At 43.1% G+C, this 18,586-nt stretch overlaps 1 protein-coding gene and 1 non-coding gene across 2 annotated transcripts; both read right to left on the bottom strand.

Moving 5' to 3' along the window:
- Positions 1–2: 2 nt before the first annotated feature.
- Positions 3–18,581, bottom strand: LOC116082579 (ATP synthase subunit gamma, mitochondrial-like; the record flags this gene model as incomplete). Its single annotated transcript, XM_031359478.1, has 7 exons — positions 18,488–18,581; positions 8,085–8,119; positions 7,217–7,348; positions 2,602–2,806; positions 1,924–2,067; positions 1,767–1,831; positions 3–67 (listed from the first exon to the last, which is right to left on the bottom strand). Coding segments are annotated over exons 1-7 (702 nt in total), but the record flags the coding sequence as incomplete, so codon positions are not given.
- LOC116082908 lies at positions 13,519–13,650 on the bottom strand. The gene has a single exon (XR_004115523.1). It is a non-coding gene; the product is annotated as a small nucleolar RNA SNORA17 (small nucleolar RNA).
- Positions 18,582–18,586: the final 5 nt, after the last annotated feature.

Consider the following 18,586-nt stretch of genomic DNA (forward strand, 5'->3'; position numbering starts at 1 on the left):
GCCAGATTGTATTCCTGGTAATTCTGCAGCACATCAGCATCAATATCATCATAAATGCTCATGCTCTCTGTTAAAACAAGCCAAGAGTTTCCTTGAAGAATATAGATGAAGGCCTATTCATTAGAAATAGCTTATGCCGGGCAGTGATGGTACATGCCTTTAATCCCAGCACTTGGGAGGCAGAGGCAGGCGGATTTCTGAGTTTGAACACAGCCTGGTCTACCAGAGTGAGTTCCAGGACAGCCAGGGATATACAGAGAAACCCTGTCTTGGAAAACAAAAGAAAAAGAAAAACCAAAAAAAAAAAAAAAAAACCAAAAAAACCAGCAGCAACTATAGAATGGATCAACCTGAGCTTAAAGTGCTACAGTGGGCAGAGCTACAGAAGTAACTCCAGCCCTTCCATACATTGCCTTGGAGACCCCAAGATGTTAGAGATGTCAGAGTCATGGGCTATCTGTTGAGGAAAGCTGCTAATGGGGAGTGGAACCAGCCCAAGAGAAAGAAGTTTGTTGCAGTCAACAATGATGAAAAAGTTGTTGAAGATCTGAAGACTGCTTTGACATCAGACATGAAGATGCAGAGTTTGGAGTTTGCCCAGCTGGTTTCCTGTATTGATTTGGGGATGACAGTTAAGTGATTGGATGAATCTCAGAAAAGACCTTGAACTTTGAACTTTTAACATTGTTAGAGACTGCTATAGCCTATGGGGACTCTAGAAGTTGGACTGAATGCATTTTTTATTTTGCTGTTTTTAGATATGGCCCCCATAGACTCGTATGTTGGAACAAGCTTGTGGGGGCTAGGGAATAGCAGGATTAGGAGGTGTGGCCTTGTTGGAGTAGGTGTGTCACTGTGGGTGTGGGCTTTAAGACCCTAGTCCTAGCTGCCTGGAAGTGAATATTCTGCTAGCAGCCTTCAGATGAAGGACTGTGCCATTTGGAGACCAGTCTGGGCTAAACTGCAAGTACCCACGTCTAACGGGGTGGGTTGGGGGGACAATTATACACAACCCCCCAAAGTAAACAACAGATGAAATGGAATACACAAGAGGAAGATACTTCTATGGTATGTTGTTACTGAGCAAAGATGACTGTCCAATAACAAGATAGAGTTCAATGGGCCACAAAAATTAGTTAACATGAGCATTTTAAATCTCTACCTTCAACATTTGATTGCAGAGTTTGCAAACAGCATCAAGCCAATTTTTAGCAAAGCTTTTTAGTCACTGAAAACAGGAGCATGCTTAATGACATTGTTCAGTAAATGACAGATCAGAGCTGGGTTAATCAGCCTCATTAAGGTATCCTGGAAAGCACAGCCAATGCTGCTGCCTCTCTTGTTTTAACATTTATGTTGTCTTGTGTGTTATGAGTATTTGCATACATGTATGGAGGTGTACTGTGTGTGACTAATGCCCACAGAAGGGGGTTAGAAGTGGCATGAAAGGCAGCTGTGAGCTGACACGTGGGCTGGGAACCAACAGATCCTGTGAAAGGGCAGCAGGTGCTCGTAACCACTGAGACATCATCCCAGTCCCTGTCTGGTGCATCTGAAAACCAGCACAGTCCAGGGGAGCTAGTGTACACTTAGACTCCTAGCCACCTGGGAGGCTGAGGCAGGAAGACAAAAATTTAAGGCCAGCCTGGGCTACAGAGCGACTCCACTTCAGACGCTGACACTAACACAGCAACCCAATAAGCACTGGCTTCCTTCAATGTACAGAGGTGCCCTGACACCACACCTGCCGTGTGAGAGCGGCTTACCAGCACTTGCAATGGTATTGAGAGAGAAGATGGGCTTCTCTTCTGTCTTATAGGAGATAACAGACCTGAAATGACAGATGCACATGTGAATAGCAAAGTAATTTCTAAACTAAGCAGACATTCATATCAAAGAGCTCAGAATTCTAAATGTTCTTACTTGAACTGATTAAAAATGATAGAGCCTTCATCAAATTCATATCCAGAATTTAATAACTCAAGGGCAATGACTGATGCATCTCCAAAAGTAGGAGGCTTCCGTCCCACATCTTTGAATGACACCAAAAACTGATCAGAGTGAGTCCTGGAGATCACATAAAATAGGTTAATGAGATATTGTGTTGTAAGAAAATAGCAAATGAAAAATGTTATCATAGGCCAGGTTTTTGTAGGGATGTAGGTGGTGGGTTGCTTTGAGTTAAGTTGTTGTACAATCATGACTATTCCTTTAAAGGCACCTGAAAAAAACTAAGAACTCCAAGTCAGGCTATCTATCTTACATCCCCTCTGTTCAATCTTAATGGACTAATGTTCCTTTCTAGTATTTCTAGGCTGTGACAACCATAAGGATTTCTTCTTTAGCTTAATGCCAGTAGCTCTGGTGATCTTCATTGTATTCCACTCCTGGTATTGAAGAAGTGTACAAACATGCACACACACACCACACATTGTAAAAAGCAATACACATAATATATATACATATATATATATATATATATATATATATATATATATATATATATAATTTCCAATATATCACGAAAACCTGTTCTCTATCAGAGTCTTCCATTCATTCATGCTTCCACTCTTCTGAACATGGAACACATGTCTCATTTACCTATAAAGTATGCCCTTGATTTTTTCACCAACTCCTACAATCATAACTTCTTTCCCAGCTGCTGTGAGGGCAGCCACTTCATTCTTCATCTGTTTAGCCACTGAGGAATGAATAGCACCACAAAGCCCTCTATCTGAGGACACACCAATAATGAGGTGCTTCTTCTTGTCCTCGGGTCCCTTAATATCAGCCTTCTCATACAGAGCTAGAAAACAAAATGGGAAAAGCATTGAAAGAAAATTATAGTAAATGTAGTAGTGGTAGTCTCTAATTTAAAAGGGAATGAGTTAGTTTCCACTTTGCATGTCTCTTAGGTGGCTCCTGATGAGTATAATCAGGGGCTTTATGTATTTACCCTATTACAACCAGGAAGAACACCACAAAGGTTCCTAAGGATACACTGGTAGACAGTTTTTTTGTTTTGTTTTTTAAATACTGACTAAAATGCCTAGATACAACCAAAAGGAGAATAGAATACAAAAGTACCTGCTTAGCTAGATAGCAGATTTCCATACAATGTAAATTCCCAGCACATAGCTAAAAACATAAGCAAGTATTGACTGAGGCACATTATTGAGCTCCTGTGTTATATAAAAAAAATTTGTTGATACTGAAGTTATGGGTGTGAATTTATTTTTGGCATTATTTTACCAACTTTCTTGGTCTGGTTTTCTAAGAGATAGAGGCAAAGAAGAACATTAAGTTGGATTAAAGATACCCAAATCTTACAAAATGAATTACCTGTGACAGAAAACAAGAAGTTGGGGGGCTGAAGAGCCATCAGACCCAAGGGTGGCTTTCAATAGCTGGCTGCTGCCAGGACTCCACATTTTCACAGCCACTATATGCACTCACCTTAAGAAAACCATTTCTGTTTTCATTATAGAGCAGGACTCTCACATTTTTATGCCCACGTGTCCCCTCCCCCAAGCTGAAAGAACATGAAACTACGAAGTCTAGGGAGTATGGAAAATACATTCAGCTCTTTTAGATTTACTACTGCACAGCGTAAACTCCTGCCCCAATTTTGAAATATTTAAATGAATGTCCATTGAGTGCCTGGTACGTCTGGCAGTAGGACTCTTCAGCTTAAATACTTCAGAAGCTGCCAAGAGCTTCTGTCCTGATTGCTCCATTACAGAAACCCATCAGTTCTCTCGGGCAATCTCTCCCACAGTAAGTGAAGAATTTTGTGGTTAGAGACATGGAGGAAGGATTCCTTATCAGCAAGAAAGGTAACCAAGTAAGTGACTCCCCTTGTCATACAAATAAGCTACAGATTTGAAAAGAACTTTCTGGACATTAGTTTAGTTTCAATTTCTGATTGAGCAAACTAGGAAAGAAGTATTCAAACTTTAGGGAGCCAAAGGTGTCGCTCAAATGCTCATGAGTATAGCCCCGGGGTTCTACTGTACAGAGTAGTCAATGCCCAGTATAGCACACATTTTATGCAAGTTAGCTGTCCAAGCCTTCACTGGCTGAAAGCAGCTCGCTAGCTGTAAATAAAGTACTTAAAAATAAGAAGCCATTTCATCTGAGGTCTGTACTCTAGTTTTTCTTCATGTAAAATGTCCTTTGGCATGATGAAGTGTATGCTAAAGAAGATATGGAGATGCAAGAGAACTTGTCCCAAAAGGCAATGCATATGCATGCTACTATATACACAATCATGGGAGCTTCAATTTGGAAAAGAATGAAATTTTAGTTGAAGTTAATGCTTCTGAATCTGCTGGCAGTCCTTGCCTTTTTTTTTTTTTTTTTTTTTTTTTTTTTTTTTTTTTTTTTTTTTTTTTTTTTTTTTTGTATTTATGTGCTGTATGTTATGTACATGTATTATGTGTGAGGGTGGCCTCAGAAACCAGAAGGGGCTAATGGGTCTTCTGGAAGAGCAAGAGTTCTTGCCACTGAGCCACCTCTCCAGTCTCTCCATCTTTCTTACTTTCCTTCTCTTCTGTTTAGGAAGTGTTTATTGTCCAGGGTGTTGGGCCTACAGGAAAGATGTTTCTATTCTAGCACAGTCATTCAAATAATAAAACAAACAAGGACACAACAAGTCAAGTTATAATGGTTAGGTTAAAAAGAACTCCACCCCCACAGGACAGGGGAGGAGATGGCACAGTTGTTAACTGCTTGTTCCACAGCCAGGAGGACGTAAGCTTAAGGACTACAGCAAAAATGTTCGTGCGTCTGTACTACAGTGGTGGGACGCCGACAAATGGATGCATCCCTCTACCCAGCCCTGGGCTCTCTGGCCAGCCAGCCTCGTCAAAACTGTCAGTTCCAGCTTCACTGAAAGCGCCTGTCTCAAGAAACAAGGTAGAAATGTGGCTGAAGACGACACCTGCTCTCCTCCTCTGGCTTCACACACAGAAAGTATCTATATCCACATCACAGCCTGAATAGTGAAGTACTGAGCAGAGTCCTGAAGACAGCAAACCCTGATTGTATAGTCCAAGATACTACTATCAAATCTTGATCCAGCTTTCATGATAATGCCTCAGCTCATAAGTTACCAGCTAGTCATGCGAAGAAATGTGGACCCTGAGCAATCTCATAGCAGTTAGACACAAGGTCATCAAACAGCTCATAATTGAATCTTCTTGGGTCTGTCTTGTGACTGTCAGAATGCCCTTTATACCTAAATGACCTTGCGATTGGACAAACTGTTCTTGCCACATCAAAACCTGAAGCATAGGCTGGAAAGATGGCTCAACAGTAAAGAGTACCCATTGCTCTTGCAGAGGACCTGAGTTTGGTTCCCAGACCCCATGGCATCAGGCAGCTCACAACTATCTAATTCCAGTTCTAGGGGCTCTGAGACCCCTTCTGAGAGAAGGATATTTCAGTCTTGGAACCCACCCACCCCCAGCTCCTTCAGAGTTTACTTTCCTTTAATAACTCCATCTTGGCTCTTACCTCTGAAATATGCTGCCTACCTCAAAAACATTTCTTCAAACTCCACAATGGAAAAGCCACTGTTCTACCGCCCTCATGGGCGGCCCACTCCAGTCTCGGGACAGTGTGCTTTGCTAAATAAACTATTGTCTATATTTTCTGTCTCTTCATTGAGTTCTTTCCTTCAAGATGAAAAAACTGAGAACCCTATCATAATGACTCGAGGAATAAAGTATAGGAAGTGACATGGAAAGATACCAGGGTGGGATTGAAAGATGGCTTGAGAGGCCTGCAGAGCAGGGGACTGTGGAGACCTGCATAAAAACTAAGGAAAGGATCAGCAGCAGTGTGGGCATGGAGGTGAAACAGGAATAGAGAGGCTTGAGGGCCATTGACTCCTGCACTCTAATTTTAATGGATTTGCAGGAGACAAAAAAATGACATCACTCACAGGGAATCCCTGTAACCTGGGGTGAGTGAACACAAGAGCAGAAGCAAGGCACCAGCTGGAAGGCTGTGAAGGGCTGAGCAATGGGCACCATCTATCTTAACTGCTAGGATCTCCTTCCTGTTCATCTGCATCACACAGTTTGCACAGCAAGTTAAGGATTCTGAGGGGCCCAGGGGACACATCTTACTCCATGTAAGATAGCAAGATACTGCAAGAACCTGGATAATGTAATTGCAGTTAAGATGGGGAAGTTTCCTACCTCATTATGCTCATCTCTAAGACCATCAAATCAATACAAAATCATCTAAACACAAAATCTAAGTTCCTGCCACTTTTCTCTGCAGGAAAAGCAATCAAGAACAGATTATTTAAAATTGAGTCCTTGACTGGTGTGCTTTCCCACTCACTGTCTCCACTCTGCTACCCTATACAGCACCCAGTTATGAACAGGATGAATGCCATTTCCCATTCTGTCAGTGTAATAACTCAGGAAAGGTTTTAGGTTATTTCACGGTAACAGTCATAGACAGTGCTAGTACATAGGCTTTACTCTGTTCACACATATGAACATGTCCCCAGATTCTGGTGTGCAGAAATGACACATGCATATAAATTCACCTACAGGAAAGCATGAGTACATGTAGAGTGCGCTGGGCAGGCTTGCCACTATGCCAGGGATCCTAGTTGGTTTCTGTTGATACAACAGGAACTAACCAACTTGAGGAAAGGTTTTATTTTACACTTTCAAGCAACAGTTCAACAGCCATGTAGCTTCTAAGAATCTGCTCTCTCCATCTATTCTATTCTATTCTCTCTCTTTCTCTTTCTCATCCCCCCTTCCCTTCTTACCAGTAAACTTTATGTCTGTCTCATGGCTTGATTCGTCAGAGGGATGCCTCTGCATGAGCCTGCCAAGACACTCCTTTCCACTACACCAACACTGCCATCATTTTATAAAACACAACACAGGAAGCCATGGCAGGGACCTGGAGGCAAGAACTAAAATAGAAGTCATGGAGGATCATTGCTTACTGGCTTTCTCTGCTCACTTTATCTACAGCTCAGGTCTGCCTGCACAGGGATGGCCCAGCCTACTTAGCAGTCAAGAAGATGTCACACACACACGCCTACAGGCCAACCTCAAGGGGGCAATCCTTAGTTGGGATTCCTTCTTCCCAAGTGTCTCTCTTGAAAGTAGACAAAACTACCCAGCACAGACTACTGTGGGCATATCACCTCTGCGTGGCAGGCGAACTCTCCCTAACTTACCCAAGGAACCTGTTCCATACACTCGAGCTGGCTTCAGCTCCCGCTCAGCCCGGGCATACTTTGCAGCTGCCACCATCTTCATAGACTTGGTAATTTTCTGGATGTTTTTGATGGACTTCAGTCTCCTGGTAACTAAAATATTGAAATGTCATGTTAGACAAAGGAGGCACCATTACATCATCATCCATTAATTCAAAGGTTCGACTTAAAGTGCCTAGCAGAATAATTAGCACTTGGCCTTCATCAGCAAGCAGCTGGCTCTTATCTAATCTAAGTGCACAAACTAGTCAGTAGCGATCAAGAAGCAAAACTGGTTACTTAGGACATGGAATGATCATTACATATATGTATGATATTGAATTAGACAACAAGGGCCTTACCTACTTACCTCATACCATTATTTTTAGTCGTTTTAATACAAACACTGAAATCGTATAGATATACTAGTTACATTATTGTGCAGACAATAAAGACCAACGTTGTTCTATGTCATCTCATATGGCCTTTCAAAAACAACAACAAAAAAACCCAATATACACAATGTAAACTAATTTGTCAACTCTTAAAAAGACACTATCAAGGCATATATGCATATGTGTATAAGTATGTATATATTCACACATATCATACAGACTGTTATTTTGCATGAGTGCACGTGTGGACGAGTACCACAGTGTGCATATGGAGATCAGAGGACAACTTGCAGGAGCTGGCTCTTTCCAATGAGGTCCTTCCTTAAGCTTTGTGGCTCGAACCCTTATCTGCTACACTATGTTGCCTGCCCAACTAACATACTTTAAAAATTTATTTCTATTTGTCAAACTTTAGTTTGTCATAACTCGCATATTGAGAGAGACAATATACTTACTATCTTTCAGAGTGGCCATGTTTCGAACTTGGATCCTGAGGATAAAGAATTTAAAAAAATACTTGAGTTCTTTAGTTCTGTAGTAGCTTCGCTACACAAGCATCATCAGTTAATGCTTACTTTAATACACTACATAGGCACACTAGCACGTACAGGACTCTGAGTGTCTGTGAATAGAAATGTTTGCATATTTACACTTTAGCAGGAACAGCAAGCCCTAAAGCACTGACTCCACGATGGCTTTCCAACACTGGATTTCTACTTCCACACCTCTGCTTACTTTACTTCCAAGGCAGTAAAATCTTTCCCTTGTTAGGCTAATTACACTTTTTCAGGGCTGATATTCAACCCCTCTCCTATGATGCAATTAAAAAGAATACTCAAGCCAAGCCAGGCACAGTGGCCCATGCCTTTAATGCCAGTGCTGGGAGACAGACACGGGTGGATCTCTGCAAGTTCGAGGTCAGCCTGGTTGATAGACTGAGTTCCATCCAGGACAGCAAGAGCTATATAGTGAGAGCCTGTCTTAAAAACAAAACACCACAAAACCAACAACAAAAATTACACTCAAGTCTATCACACTGGAGTGACCCCAAGTATTTATTTTAACTTGGAGATCAGAGGACAACTTTTTCATATCAACAGACATTTCCTAAAGCTTTTACATTTGGGGCTAGTGAACAAACCATGTCCTCCAAACATTATTTCAGACAAGATTCACAAAACCTCAATTTGCAGAAAATGTAATCAAATATTTGTCATCTTTAAAATTATGTTGATAATACAGAAAAATGAAGAATGATGAGACTTAAAGGAAATGTCCCATAACCTGAGGTCTTAATTCTAGGAAGAAAGATGCATGTTATTAACCATTACTTCTGAGCATGGTAGAACATGACTTTAATCCCAGCACTCAGGAAGCAGAGGCAGGTAGGTCGATCTACCTGAGTTGGGAACCAACCTGGTCTACAAAGCAAGTTCCAGAACAGTCAGGGCTACACAGAGAAACCTTGTCTTGAAAAACCAAAAAGAAAACCAAACAAAACATTTCAATGTTTGGATTAATACATGCTGCTAATATCAGGAGTCAAAGATATGCTAAGAAATAACTGATGGGCTAGTTTGTGCAGAGAGGATCCAAGTGCATCTTCAGAATACACTTCTGAAGGACAAGGTCTTTTTAGGGAGCAGTAAAATATAGTCATGGGGAATTGAAGGCACAGACCCTCCCAGTGTGGGAATATTAAATGTTTAATATCTTAAATAATTTTTCTTATAGACGGCCTAAGAGTTATGCATATATATGTGCAGGCACACACACACACAGCATGAAAACAATGGGGGTGACTTGGATCAAGAGAGGTGATGAGCAGTGAATAAGGAAGATGAAGATAAGGTGCATCAAAATGCACAGATGCACAGAATCCACTTCCCGTCCAATAACAAGTTTAAAGAGCGAGCTCCAGACCCTCAGCGTTCCAACTGCTACAGCTTGAGGTGCTCCTGCCACTCTAAATAAAGCCTTGTTTCCATTAAAGGTTTTTCTTTCTTTTAAATTAGGTATTAGGAAAAATATGACGGCTTCTACCATTATAGGAGTGGGCAGAGAACCACAATGCAAAGCTATACACTACAGGGACCCCCACCCTAACCTACATGTCTGGTAGAATTTGTTCCAAACTTGACTTTTTGGCGCTTGTATTATACACAGTAACAGGTTTCATTATGACATTCACATCACCATAAATCCCATCATCCTTTCGTTCCTCTCTCCCACTTCCTCTTCCCAATCAATGTTCCTTCTACTCCATCTTTTTTCCTATCCCCTACCCCCGGCCCCTTTTCTGGTGAACCAATGAGTTTAATTAGGGTTCCTTACCAGAGCAGGAATAATGGGCTATTTAGAAAAGTAAGAGCAAGTTACCAGTGCCCGCACCACTGAAAAAAATGTCTCTTCCTCCCTCAGCAACCCTTAACTGCCTCAGAGCCTCAGGAAGGGGCGGGGCCTATGAGCTCCTCCCATCTGGCAACAGTTAACTGCCAATAAAGTCTCACCCAGGGAGGGAGGGACTCTTCTCTCCTCCATGATGAATGGAGGGAAGGGCTCAATGAATGCCACAGCCACACATCACACATCGCTAGGAGACTGAGTTCTACAATACTCCACTTCACCAAATGGCTCTTACACATTTTCTATCCCTGAGCTTTGGAGGGAGTGAGCTGAGCATCCTACAGTCATGTCTTCTGAGGACCCTCACGAGCTGTGTGAATCTGCTAACTCTGACCATAGCTGGCAGCGGCACTGATCCGTAGGCACAAATGTAAGTATTTTGGAGGCAGTTTGGTAGGAACACCACGCCCATTTAGCAAAGCAGTAGTAGCAGCTTTCCTACTAACGCTTATTCCTAGGTTTACAGTACCAGCGATGAATCCCCTGCCATACAATAAGAATCAAAAACATTCAGAAAGTAGATGGTTAAGGAAAAGATGTTTATAACCCCACAAATTAGATTCCAGATGGCAGTCCCTGTAGGGAATTTGGATGGGATGGACTCTGGCATGTGGTGTAGCAAAGTAAATAGGAGACTACCCATCAACACATTCTTAGAGGAAAGAGAACCAGGGGCTCTATGTAAGGATTTAAGTAGACTCTAGAAGAAAAGGTAAGCTCTGTGGAGGAGCTGATTTTTGAGTAAGACATAGTTAGAAAGACTAGGGCTAACTGGGAATGTCTCGTGTAAACGAGTGGTTCTGAAAGTGTAGGCACAAGTTAGAGAACCAGGAGAGATCGTAGTTGATTCGAAAAAGTAAAACCCACTAAAGGAAAGCACATCCACTAACTGCAAGTAAAAGTCGAGGAAAGCTTTCCAATTTTACAAAGAAAATATTAACCTAACAATGGAACTACATAAATGCAAATAAAGACACAGACAGTAACACCTCTCATGGACTCAGGCACAAAAATGTTTTAAAAACTCTACACTGACCAGGTAGGGCTATTTCAGCTACGTAATGCTTGTTTAGTATTTAAAATAATATAGGCCCATCATACTAACAGGCCAAAGAGAAAACACTACCAGATGCAGAATCTAACACTAATTCACAACAAAGCCTCAGAAAACCAGGGCAGAAAACTTCCTTAAGCAAAACCTCTAACTTTATGGTGAGAAACAAGAAGCTTTCTTCTAAATCTGAGAGCAACCTAAGGAGTACCTCTAAGCCTAAGTCACAGCTAAGACAGTAAGTTAAGAAAAGAACAGAAAAGAAAAACCCATTTAGAAATTCCCAAAGAATCTGGAGTGAGAGAAAAACAAAAAAACAAGAACAAAAACCTCTGTGGTCAGAGAATGGCTCAGGGATAGGAGAAAGTGCTATGTAAGAATAAGGACCTGACCCATGAGGCTGCAACTCTACACAAAGAACTACAGGCAACTAACTGAGTAGACTTGGGAGCCCAAGAGGCAGCCCAGGGAAGAACCCAGCAACTGGTTATCCAGTGCCAAATGGTCAGCCCTGAAAACATACATACAAACAACAGTATAGAAACTCAATAAGTTATATTTAGGAATATGTATGTATATATTGTAGGGTAAAGGGGCCAGGGAAAAATCACCCAGACCTTGACTTGACTCCAGCCCAAGCCCAGGGCCAGGAAACAGTATTGCACCAATCCTCATCCTGGAAAGCCCCCCCCCCTGCTCGCCCTACCCCCCACCCCGAAACCCTATAAAGCCCGCCTTCTATTCAGCTGTTGCTCCTTGCCCAAGCAGAGGCAGCCACTCTCCTGGGTTTTTCCCTTCCAGTAAATCTCTTGTGTGAGGTTTGTTATGTGGTGTCTTTTTAAAAAAGATTTTTTAAACTTTTTACTAGTTCTTTGTGAACGTCACATCATATGCCCCAATTTCACTCATTTCCCCCTCGTCTCTTACCTTCCCACCAACTCCCCAAACAGAAATGGAAGCTATAATGTATCGTTACAGTCAACCCTTTTGTCTACTCTTTGCTTGCAAATGTTCACTGCAGTGACTCATGGTCTAGTATGAGGCCTCTAGCTTCTGCTCCTCTTATCAATACTAGAACCTCACTGGGATTCCTCTTGGATTTCCAGTTGTTGTCCTGCGTTATAGAGATCCTGTAGTTTTAGATCAATAGGACTGCCCCTTCACGAATTCCAGTAAGTTCATTGATGGGGTAGATGTTGAGGCAGACACCTGAAAGCCATGCATGTGGGCCTGAGAGGAATCAAAGATGGTCAGCCCATCATGCTCTAGTGTCCTTGGGGCTGGCTCACCACAACCACTGCAACCAGAGCCAGCTCTCCCACTCTCATAATCCTGGGGCCAGCTTTCCCATCTGCCATAGATGATGAGGAATCAGAGGAGGGTGCCTCTCCCATGTCTGTGCTTCCTCCCAGCAGACAAGAAGCAACCCCCACATCCATGACTAGCTCTAGTAGTCAACCTAGGCAAGGTACAGGGCCTGTTCTCCTGTGCTGTAGCAGATGGCGAGGTAGGACTAGCTCTCCTGCTTTCATGGCCCCAGGGCTAGCTCTCCCACCATAGTAGCAAGGGGCAAGGGTGGGGGACACTACCACATGGCAGACAAGAGGCAGGGCTGGCTCTCCTACTCTCATGACCCCAGGCCAGGTCTCCTGCCTGTAGGTGGAGAAGGGTGAGGTATTGTTCATCCATGCCACCACAGGGAGATGAGTGGTAGGGCCACTCTTTCATGCTCTCATCCTCGGGTCACCAAAGCAAACCAGAAACCCTCAGTACTTCAGCTGGCTATGGGCAGTGTCAGCTCTCCCTCTATGCCCAAGCGAGGGGTGGGGTCAGTTCTATACAGCCCTCAGAAATCAACATGTCTCCAGTGGCAGCCCAGACCAAGAACATCCATCCGGCCTTGGTGGTAACAGACACCTGCTAGTTCAAGGACACGTCTGGGTGCATGTCAGCACAGGCCAGAACCCCGTCATGGTCCCAGGTAGAATCGCCAGCGATTCCCATCAGGCCATTCCTAACAACCTTCAGTCTCCAAGTCTCCCTCTCTTCATTGTACCTTCATCCTTTTGTTTCTCTTTCTCTTCCATTTCTCCATCTCTTACTTGCTCATCTTAGTGGCTCCCTGGGTCTCTTGAGTGACTGGGGTCTTTTTAGGAGTGATCTCATGAGTTCTCTGCTCTGCTCGTGCATTAGGGTGCCAGGCAGGAGTCATCTTGAGCATGGTATGGACCAGGCCAGGCTGGTGTTCATCTAAGGCGCTAGCTCTCTTTCCAGGCCCCATGACCCTAGTCTGGTGGTCCTTTCAGGTTCACTCCTCTTTACTGGTCCCCCCAAGTGTCCACCTGTCTAGGGCCCTTCTAGTCTCCAGCTTGCTTCCCATCCTTAGAGTCTGTCCAGGCTTGCCTGGCACCACACTAGTTGGTGGGCTCAAGACTGTTAGGCTACAAATCATTCAGATGTCCATAGGTCAGAACACTGAGCATAGACATAGCCTCTCTCCTCTCAGCCACCTACTGACACACATGTGACACAGCAGCCACACCTGCAACACCTCTAGGGGCAGGCAGTGCAACTTTTGTATATTCCTTGGCTTTTGACCACCAGGATACCTCTTGGAGCAAAGCCGTAGCACTTTCACTGGGGAAATCTCCTGCAGGAGCCAAGCTGTTACACTTGTATTGGGAAAACCTTTACCAGCAGCAGTGTGTGTGTGTGTGACATTTCTGTAGGAGAAGCCTTTCCCTTCAGGTCTGCACACATACAAATACATATATGCATGCAGTAACAACATGAGAACCTGAGTTCGAATCCCTAATACGTCCATAACAGACCAGATGGGGGTACTGTTAACAGGAGGATCAGTAGGGCTTGCTGGCCACCAGCCTAGCTCCAGGTTCAGTGAAAGAACTGTTTTAAGGCAGCCGGGATGCCTGTTGTCCTCCTCCAGCCTCAGCCCTAAGATATAGTTAGTACACACCATGCACATACATTAGAAATAGTAATTTTAGCAAGGTTGCAGATAGGAGGTTAATGTATAAAAGTTAACTGCTCTTATATATACCCTCAGCAACCACCGGGTTAGTTTCAAGACCCTTTTTGGATACTAAACCCTTGGTGTTCAAGTCCCATATATGAAATGAAATAATAAGCTCAATCTTCAGTTGTAAAGTCACAAAAAAGGATGGTCAATCATACCAGTACAAACAGTACCAGTATGAAGTTAAGAAGACAAGAAGTTAAGAAATAAATTTCATGTATATTTTTCAATATAAGAGCATCAAAAATGGAAGTAGGTATGCATATAAGGCCTGCATGAAGCCAAAATATTGAGGAATGAAATTAAATTTTTAAATAAGTGACGATTCCATGACTGAAGACTTCACAGCTAAATGAAGATGCACAGCTACAAAAACAACACTGCCAAAACCAATTCTCTTCAACCTGATACGCAATTCAACACAATTCCAACCAAAAGCTACATGAATAAGCTATGTTAAAGTTTATATGGGAATTCACATGATCTACAGTCGTGAGTAATAATGAAGAAGAGATGAGCAGAAGCTCTGCCTGGAGACTTAGAAAGTGACAGTAATTAAGGCTGGTTAGTGGACAAGGAGCTGAGCATTCAGACCTCCACATACACACATCCATCTAAACAATCATCTACTTCTATAACCAAGTGATCACAGACCTCAAGCTTCTGGAGGACAAACGCCATAGTAGAAAAAAAAATGAGGTTGGATTTTATAAAACTAAAATCTTTGCAAAATATCTCTTGATAATAGACTTATACACAAAATATAAACCTCTTCAAAGAGTTTTGCCTGTAAGCTGTCTATGTGTCATGTCTGTGCAACCCTTGTAGAGGTTAAGAGAGGACATGAGAGCCTCTGGGACTGCAGCTACACATAGCTGTGAGTCATCATGTTGGGAAATTGAACCCGGGTCCTTGGGAAGAGCAGGTAGCACTCTTAGGCCCTGCACCATCTCTCCAGCCGTTAAACCTCTTTAAAACCAAACCAAACCAAACCCACTCTTGTATACATGCCACGTGAGACGTCAAGGTGCATTTCAATTTCAAGAGGACAACGCATGACGAGCTGGACCTCTCCATCTACCATCAGAGCTCTGGGGTTCAAACTCAGGTCAAACTTGAAAGCACATAAAACTCACAAAATGAACGAATGAATGAACTTTAACAAACTCTATCATACCACTATAATACATGATGATATTCAGCATGGGGGTGGCGGTCATGGCTATGAGTGGTAGGCAGGGATATGAACTCTCCATATTTTATGTTCAATATCAAACAAATCTAAAACTACACTGAAAAATGTGCTTTTCTCTTAATTATAATTTTCAAATGCAGATTAGAGAATGATGTGTGCTTTGTGTCTCAGTATTGCTGTTAGGCATTTATAATTGTAAGAATAACAGGTTATAACCAAAACAGTTGTCTTAAAGAGTCAATCTCTTAGCTTATAAACTAAGGTATGCACCCCTGTGGTATAGCATTTGCCTGCCATGTCCAAGGCCCTGGGGTGAGTCTCTAGCAGTAGAAAAAGTAAAAGCCAAACACCAAACAACAACAACAAAAAAGTCTAACTTTTTATTTTCATTGTTTGATACTGGTACTTAGAGAAAGAAAATTAAATAAGAGGAAACAGACTATATAGGAAATAGTAGGTTTGATTGTAAAAATGTAGGAAAGATCAAAGTTGGAATATATAACAACCTAGTTCAGCATACCAGCCATCAGACATCATGACCATTCTATTAATCCCTTCCAGAAATGGCACAACAAAGGTAACACCAACTTGAGCTGCTTTGTTTCTTTTTCTATTTTTTCCTTTCCTCAATGCTCCAGATGTACAGTTAGAAGTCTGGTTTTAGGCACATGCTTCAACTGAACTGATACAAGCTCCTCATCCTGAAAAATGTGTGGACGACTCTGAATCGCACACCATATCTGGACGGATACAATGCTCGTTTTTCCATTCCAAGTCTGTAGTATGACAAGGAAATGCCCTCTAACACTCCATGCAGTGCATACTATCACTTCATTAGCTTTCAAGTGCTTTTATGGTTCTCCTTCCTTTAGCTCAAGACAACTGTCTATACTACAGCTCTATTACTGAATGGCCATGAGGTACCTGACTGCTTAAAAATATTATGAGGGAAAATATAAATATGGAGTATTGAATCTCAAGGGTAGAGATCAAAGGACAACTTTTGGGAGTTGGCACTCTCCTTCAATTCTATGTCCAGGGAGCTAGAGCCAGATTCAGGATGTCAAGCATGTATCTCTAGGGCCACCTTTTGAGCCTTGAGGGATAATTTACTTTAATAAACTCCACACTGAGAAGTATCCGCACTGAGTGGGTAAAGGGTCAGTTACTGCACCATGTCCCCACTCATCCTCTGGAGGCTGGGACAGAAACCTAGCAATACCAAGCATGCTGATGGGGAAGCAAGTGGACCATGAGTAAGTTTCAGTATGTTCTTTGATCATATAGTGTTATTTGAAGACTTCAAGTCAGTATAGGAAGGAGCCGGGATCGATGACTATGAATAAATTAGCAGTCTGGAAGGAATGCTGGGAGTGTGTAATGCTACATAGTATAAAATTAAGGAAAACACCAAGCATTAGCTCAAGAAAAATTCAGGGTGGTGGTGGTGCATGCCTTTAATCCCAGCACTTGGGAGGCAAAGGCAGGCGGATTTCTGAGTTTGAGGCCAGCCTGGTCTACAGAGTGACCAGAGGACAGCCAAGGCTACACAGAGAAACCCTGTCTTGGAAAAAAAAAAAAAAATCAAATTCTGACAATGGCCTCACTACACCTGACAAAAGAATAGTCATTTTACACATTTTACACATTACAAATACTGGAAAAGCTGATGTTTGCTGAGCACCACTGGATGCCAACAACTTTCCCAGAAGCTCAAAGACCCTTCACATCTTAACACCTAAGCGGTGCTGACTGGTGCAGGGCAGGAACTCCACGAATGTCTACTGACTGACAGAGACACAACTGAGAATTCAGCTGCTACTGACTTCCATATAAGTAACCCAACCTGACTTCCAAGGTTAATCTAACAACACCCCAACACACACACACACACACACACACACACACACACACACACACACACGATTCTCTGGAACTCTCTTTGTAGACTAGGTTGGCCTAGAACTCAGAGAGATCCACCTGCCTCTGAGATCCACCTGCCTGCTTGGGATCAAAGGCGTGCACCACCTCCATCTAGCCAACATTCTTTGTGTACACAGTTCATTCGTATTTAATTTCCTCACTACTTTTGAGTCTTAGCATATTGCTATAAATTCTTTGCTTAATGAAAGAACTATTTCAACTAGTTCTTGGCAGTTCCCTAAACCCTAGTTCAATGCTGGAGCACCTTAACAATCCTCCATTCCATAAAAACAAGGAACCGTTAAAACTCTGTCCACATTAATAATCTCCTTAGCACCAGTTCTCCTAGCCTGTAGTTTCAAGGTAGTTCATGTTATTATACAATATCACCCATAAGCCACATTTTACCTGACCATCCCTGGGCATTCTAATATACAATTTTATTTTATGTTATTTTGCACAGAAAATTAGTATTTAAAGTCGCCAAACCTTATGGTATCCCTTTATCACATGGAGGTTAACAAATGTAACTTTATTAAGGCCTCCTCCTACCGAGGGACCTTGGGACAGTTTTATGACCTTGCAGGGATTTTCCTTCAACATGAGGGCATGATGACAATGGCAATGTCTTTCTCTTCCTCATCAGCAGATTCTTTTAAGCCCCTTTAGCATCAAGGCGACCAGCAAGTTCAGGAGGGAGCTGATTTTGAGTTCTTTCGTTTCTCCAGTACCCAGCAAAGAGCCGGATGGAAACACAGTGAGTGCCTGACCAAAGAGCTCAAGCAAGCCATCACACCTTACAGGGCCACGCTGCTTCCCAGTGCAGTGTTTCACAAGGCGTCAAAGAACAAACTCACAACTTAACGTCCCCTAGGCTTTCTGTCCGATCTCCCCTTCACCTTCAGGGCCTTTCTAAAGACTTTGCAAGCTGTACTCCCGGGTATGGAGCGGAAGTACGGAGTTGACCGAAACCCAGATGGCTCCAACGCTCAATCCGACTCCCGTCCGGGTCCTGAGGTCCCGGATGGCCGTTCCAGTCTCAGGGGACCAGCCCGTGACCTTGATCCCTTTGACCGCAGCCCGGGGTCTGGCACGCGACCTGCCAGCTCTGCAGACAACACCCCGGCCCGAGCGGCCGGGGCGTGCAAGAGCTGGGGCCTTCCTCCGCCAGGGATGAGCATGCAGCCCCAATCCTCCTGCCTTGCAGCAAGCCCGAGCCCCCACTTCCCTCCCGATGTAGTCATACCATTGCGGCTGCAGGGCGCAGGCCGACAGCCCGACAACACTCGCCCGCGAGAACATGGTGGAACCTTGAAGGTCGGGCAGACGGGGCTCACTGCGCGTG

This window comes from Mastomys coucha, unplaced genomic scaffold, assembly GCF_008632895.1.
Source record: "Mastomys coucha isolate ucsf_1 unplaced genomic scaffold, UCSF_Mcou_1 pScaffold7, whole genome shotgun sequence".
NCBI lineage: Eukaryota > Metazoa > Chordata > Mammalia > Rodentia > Muridae > Mastomys > Mastomys coucha.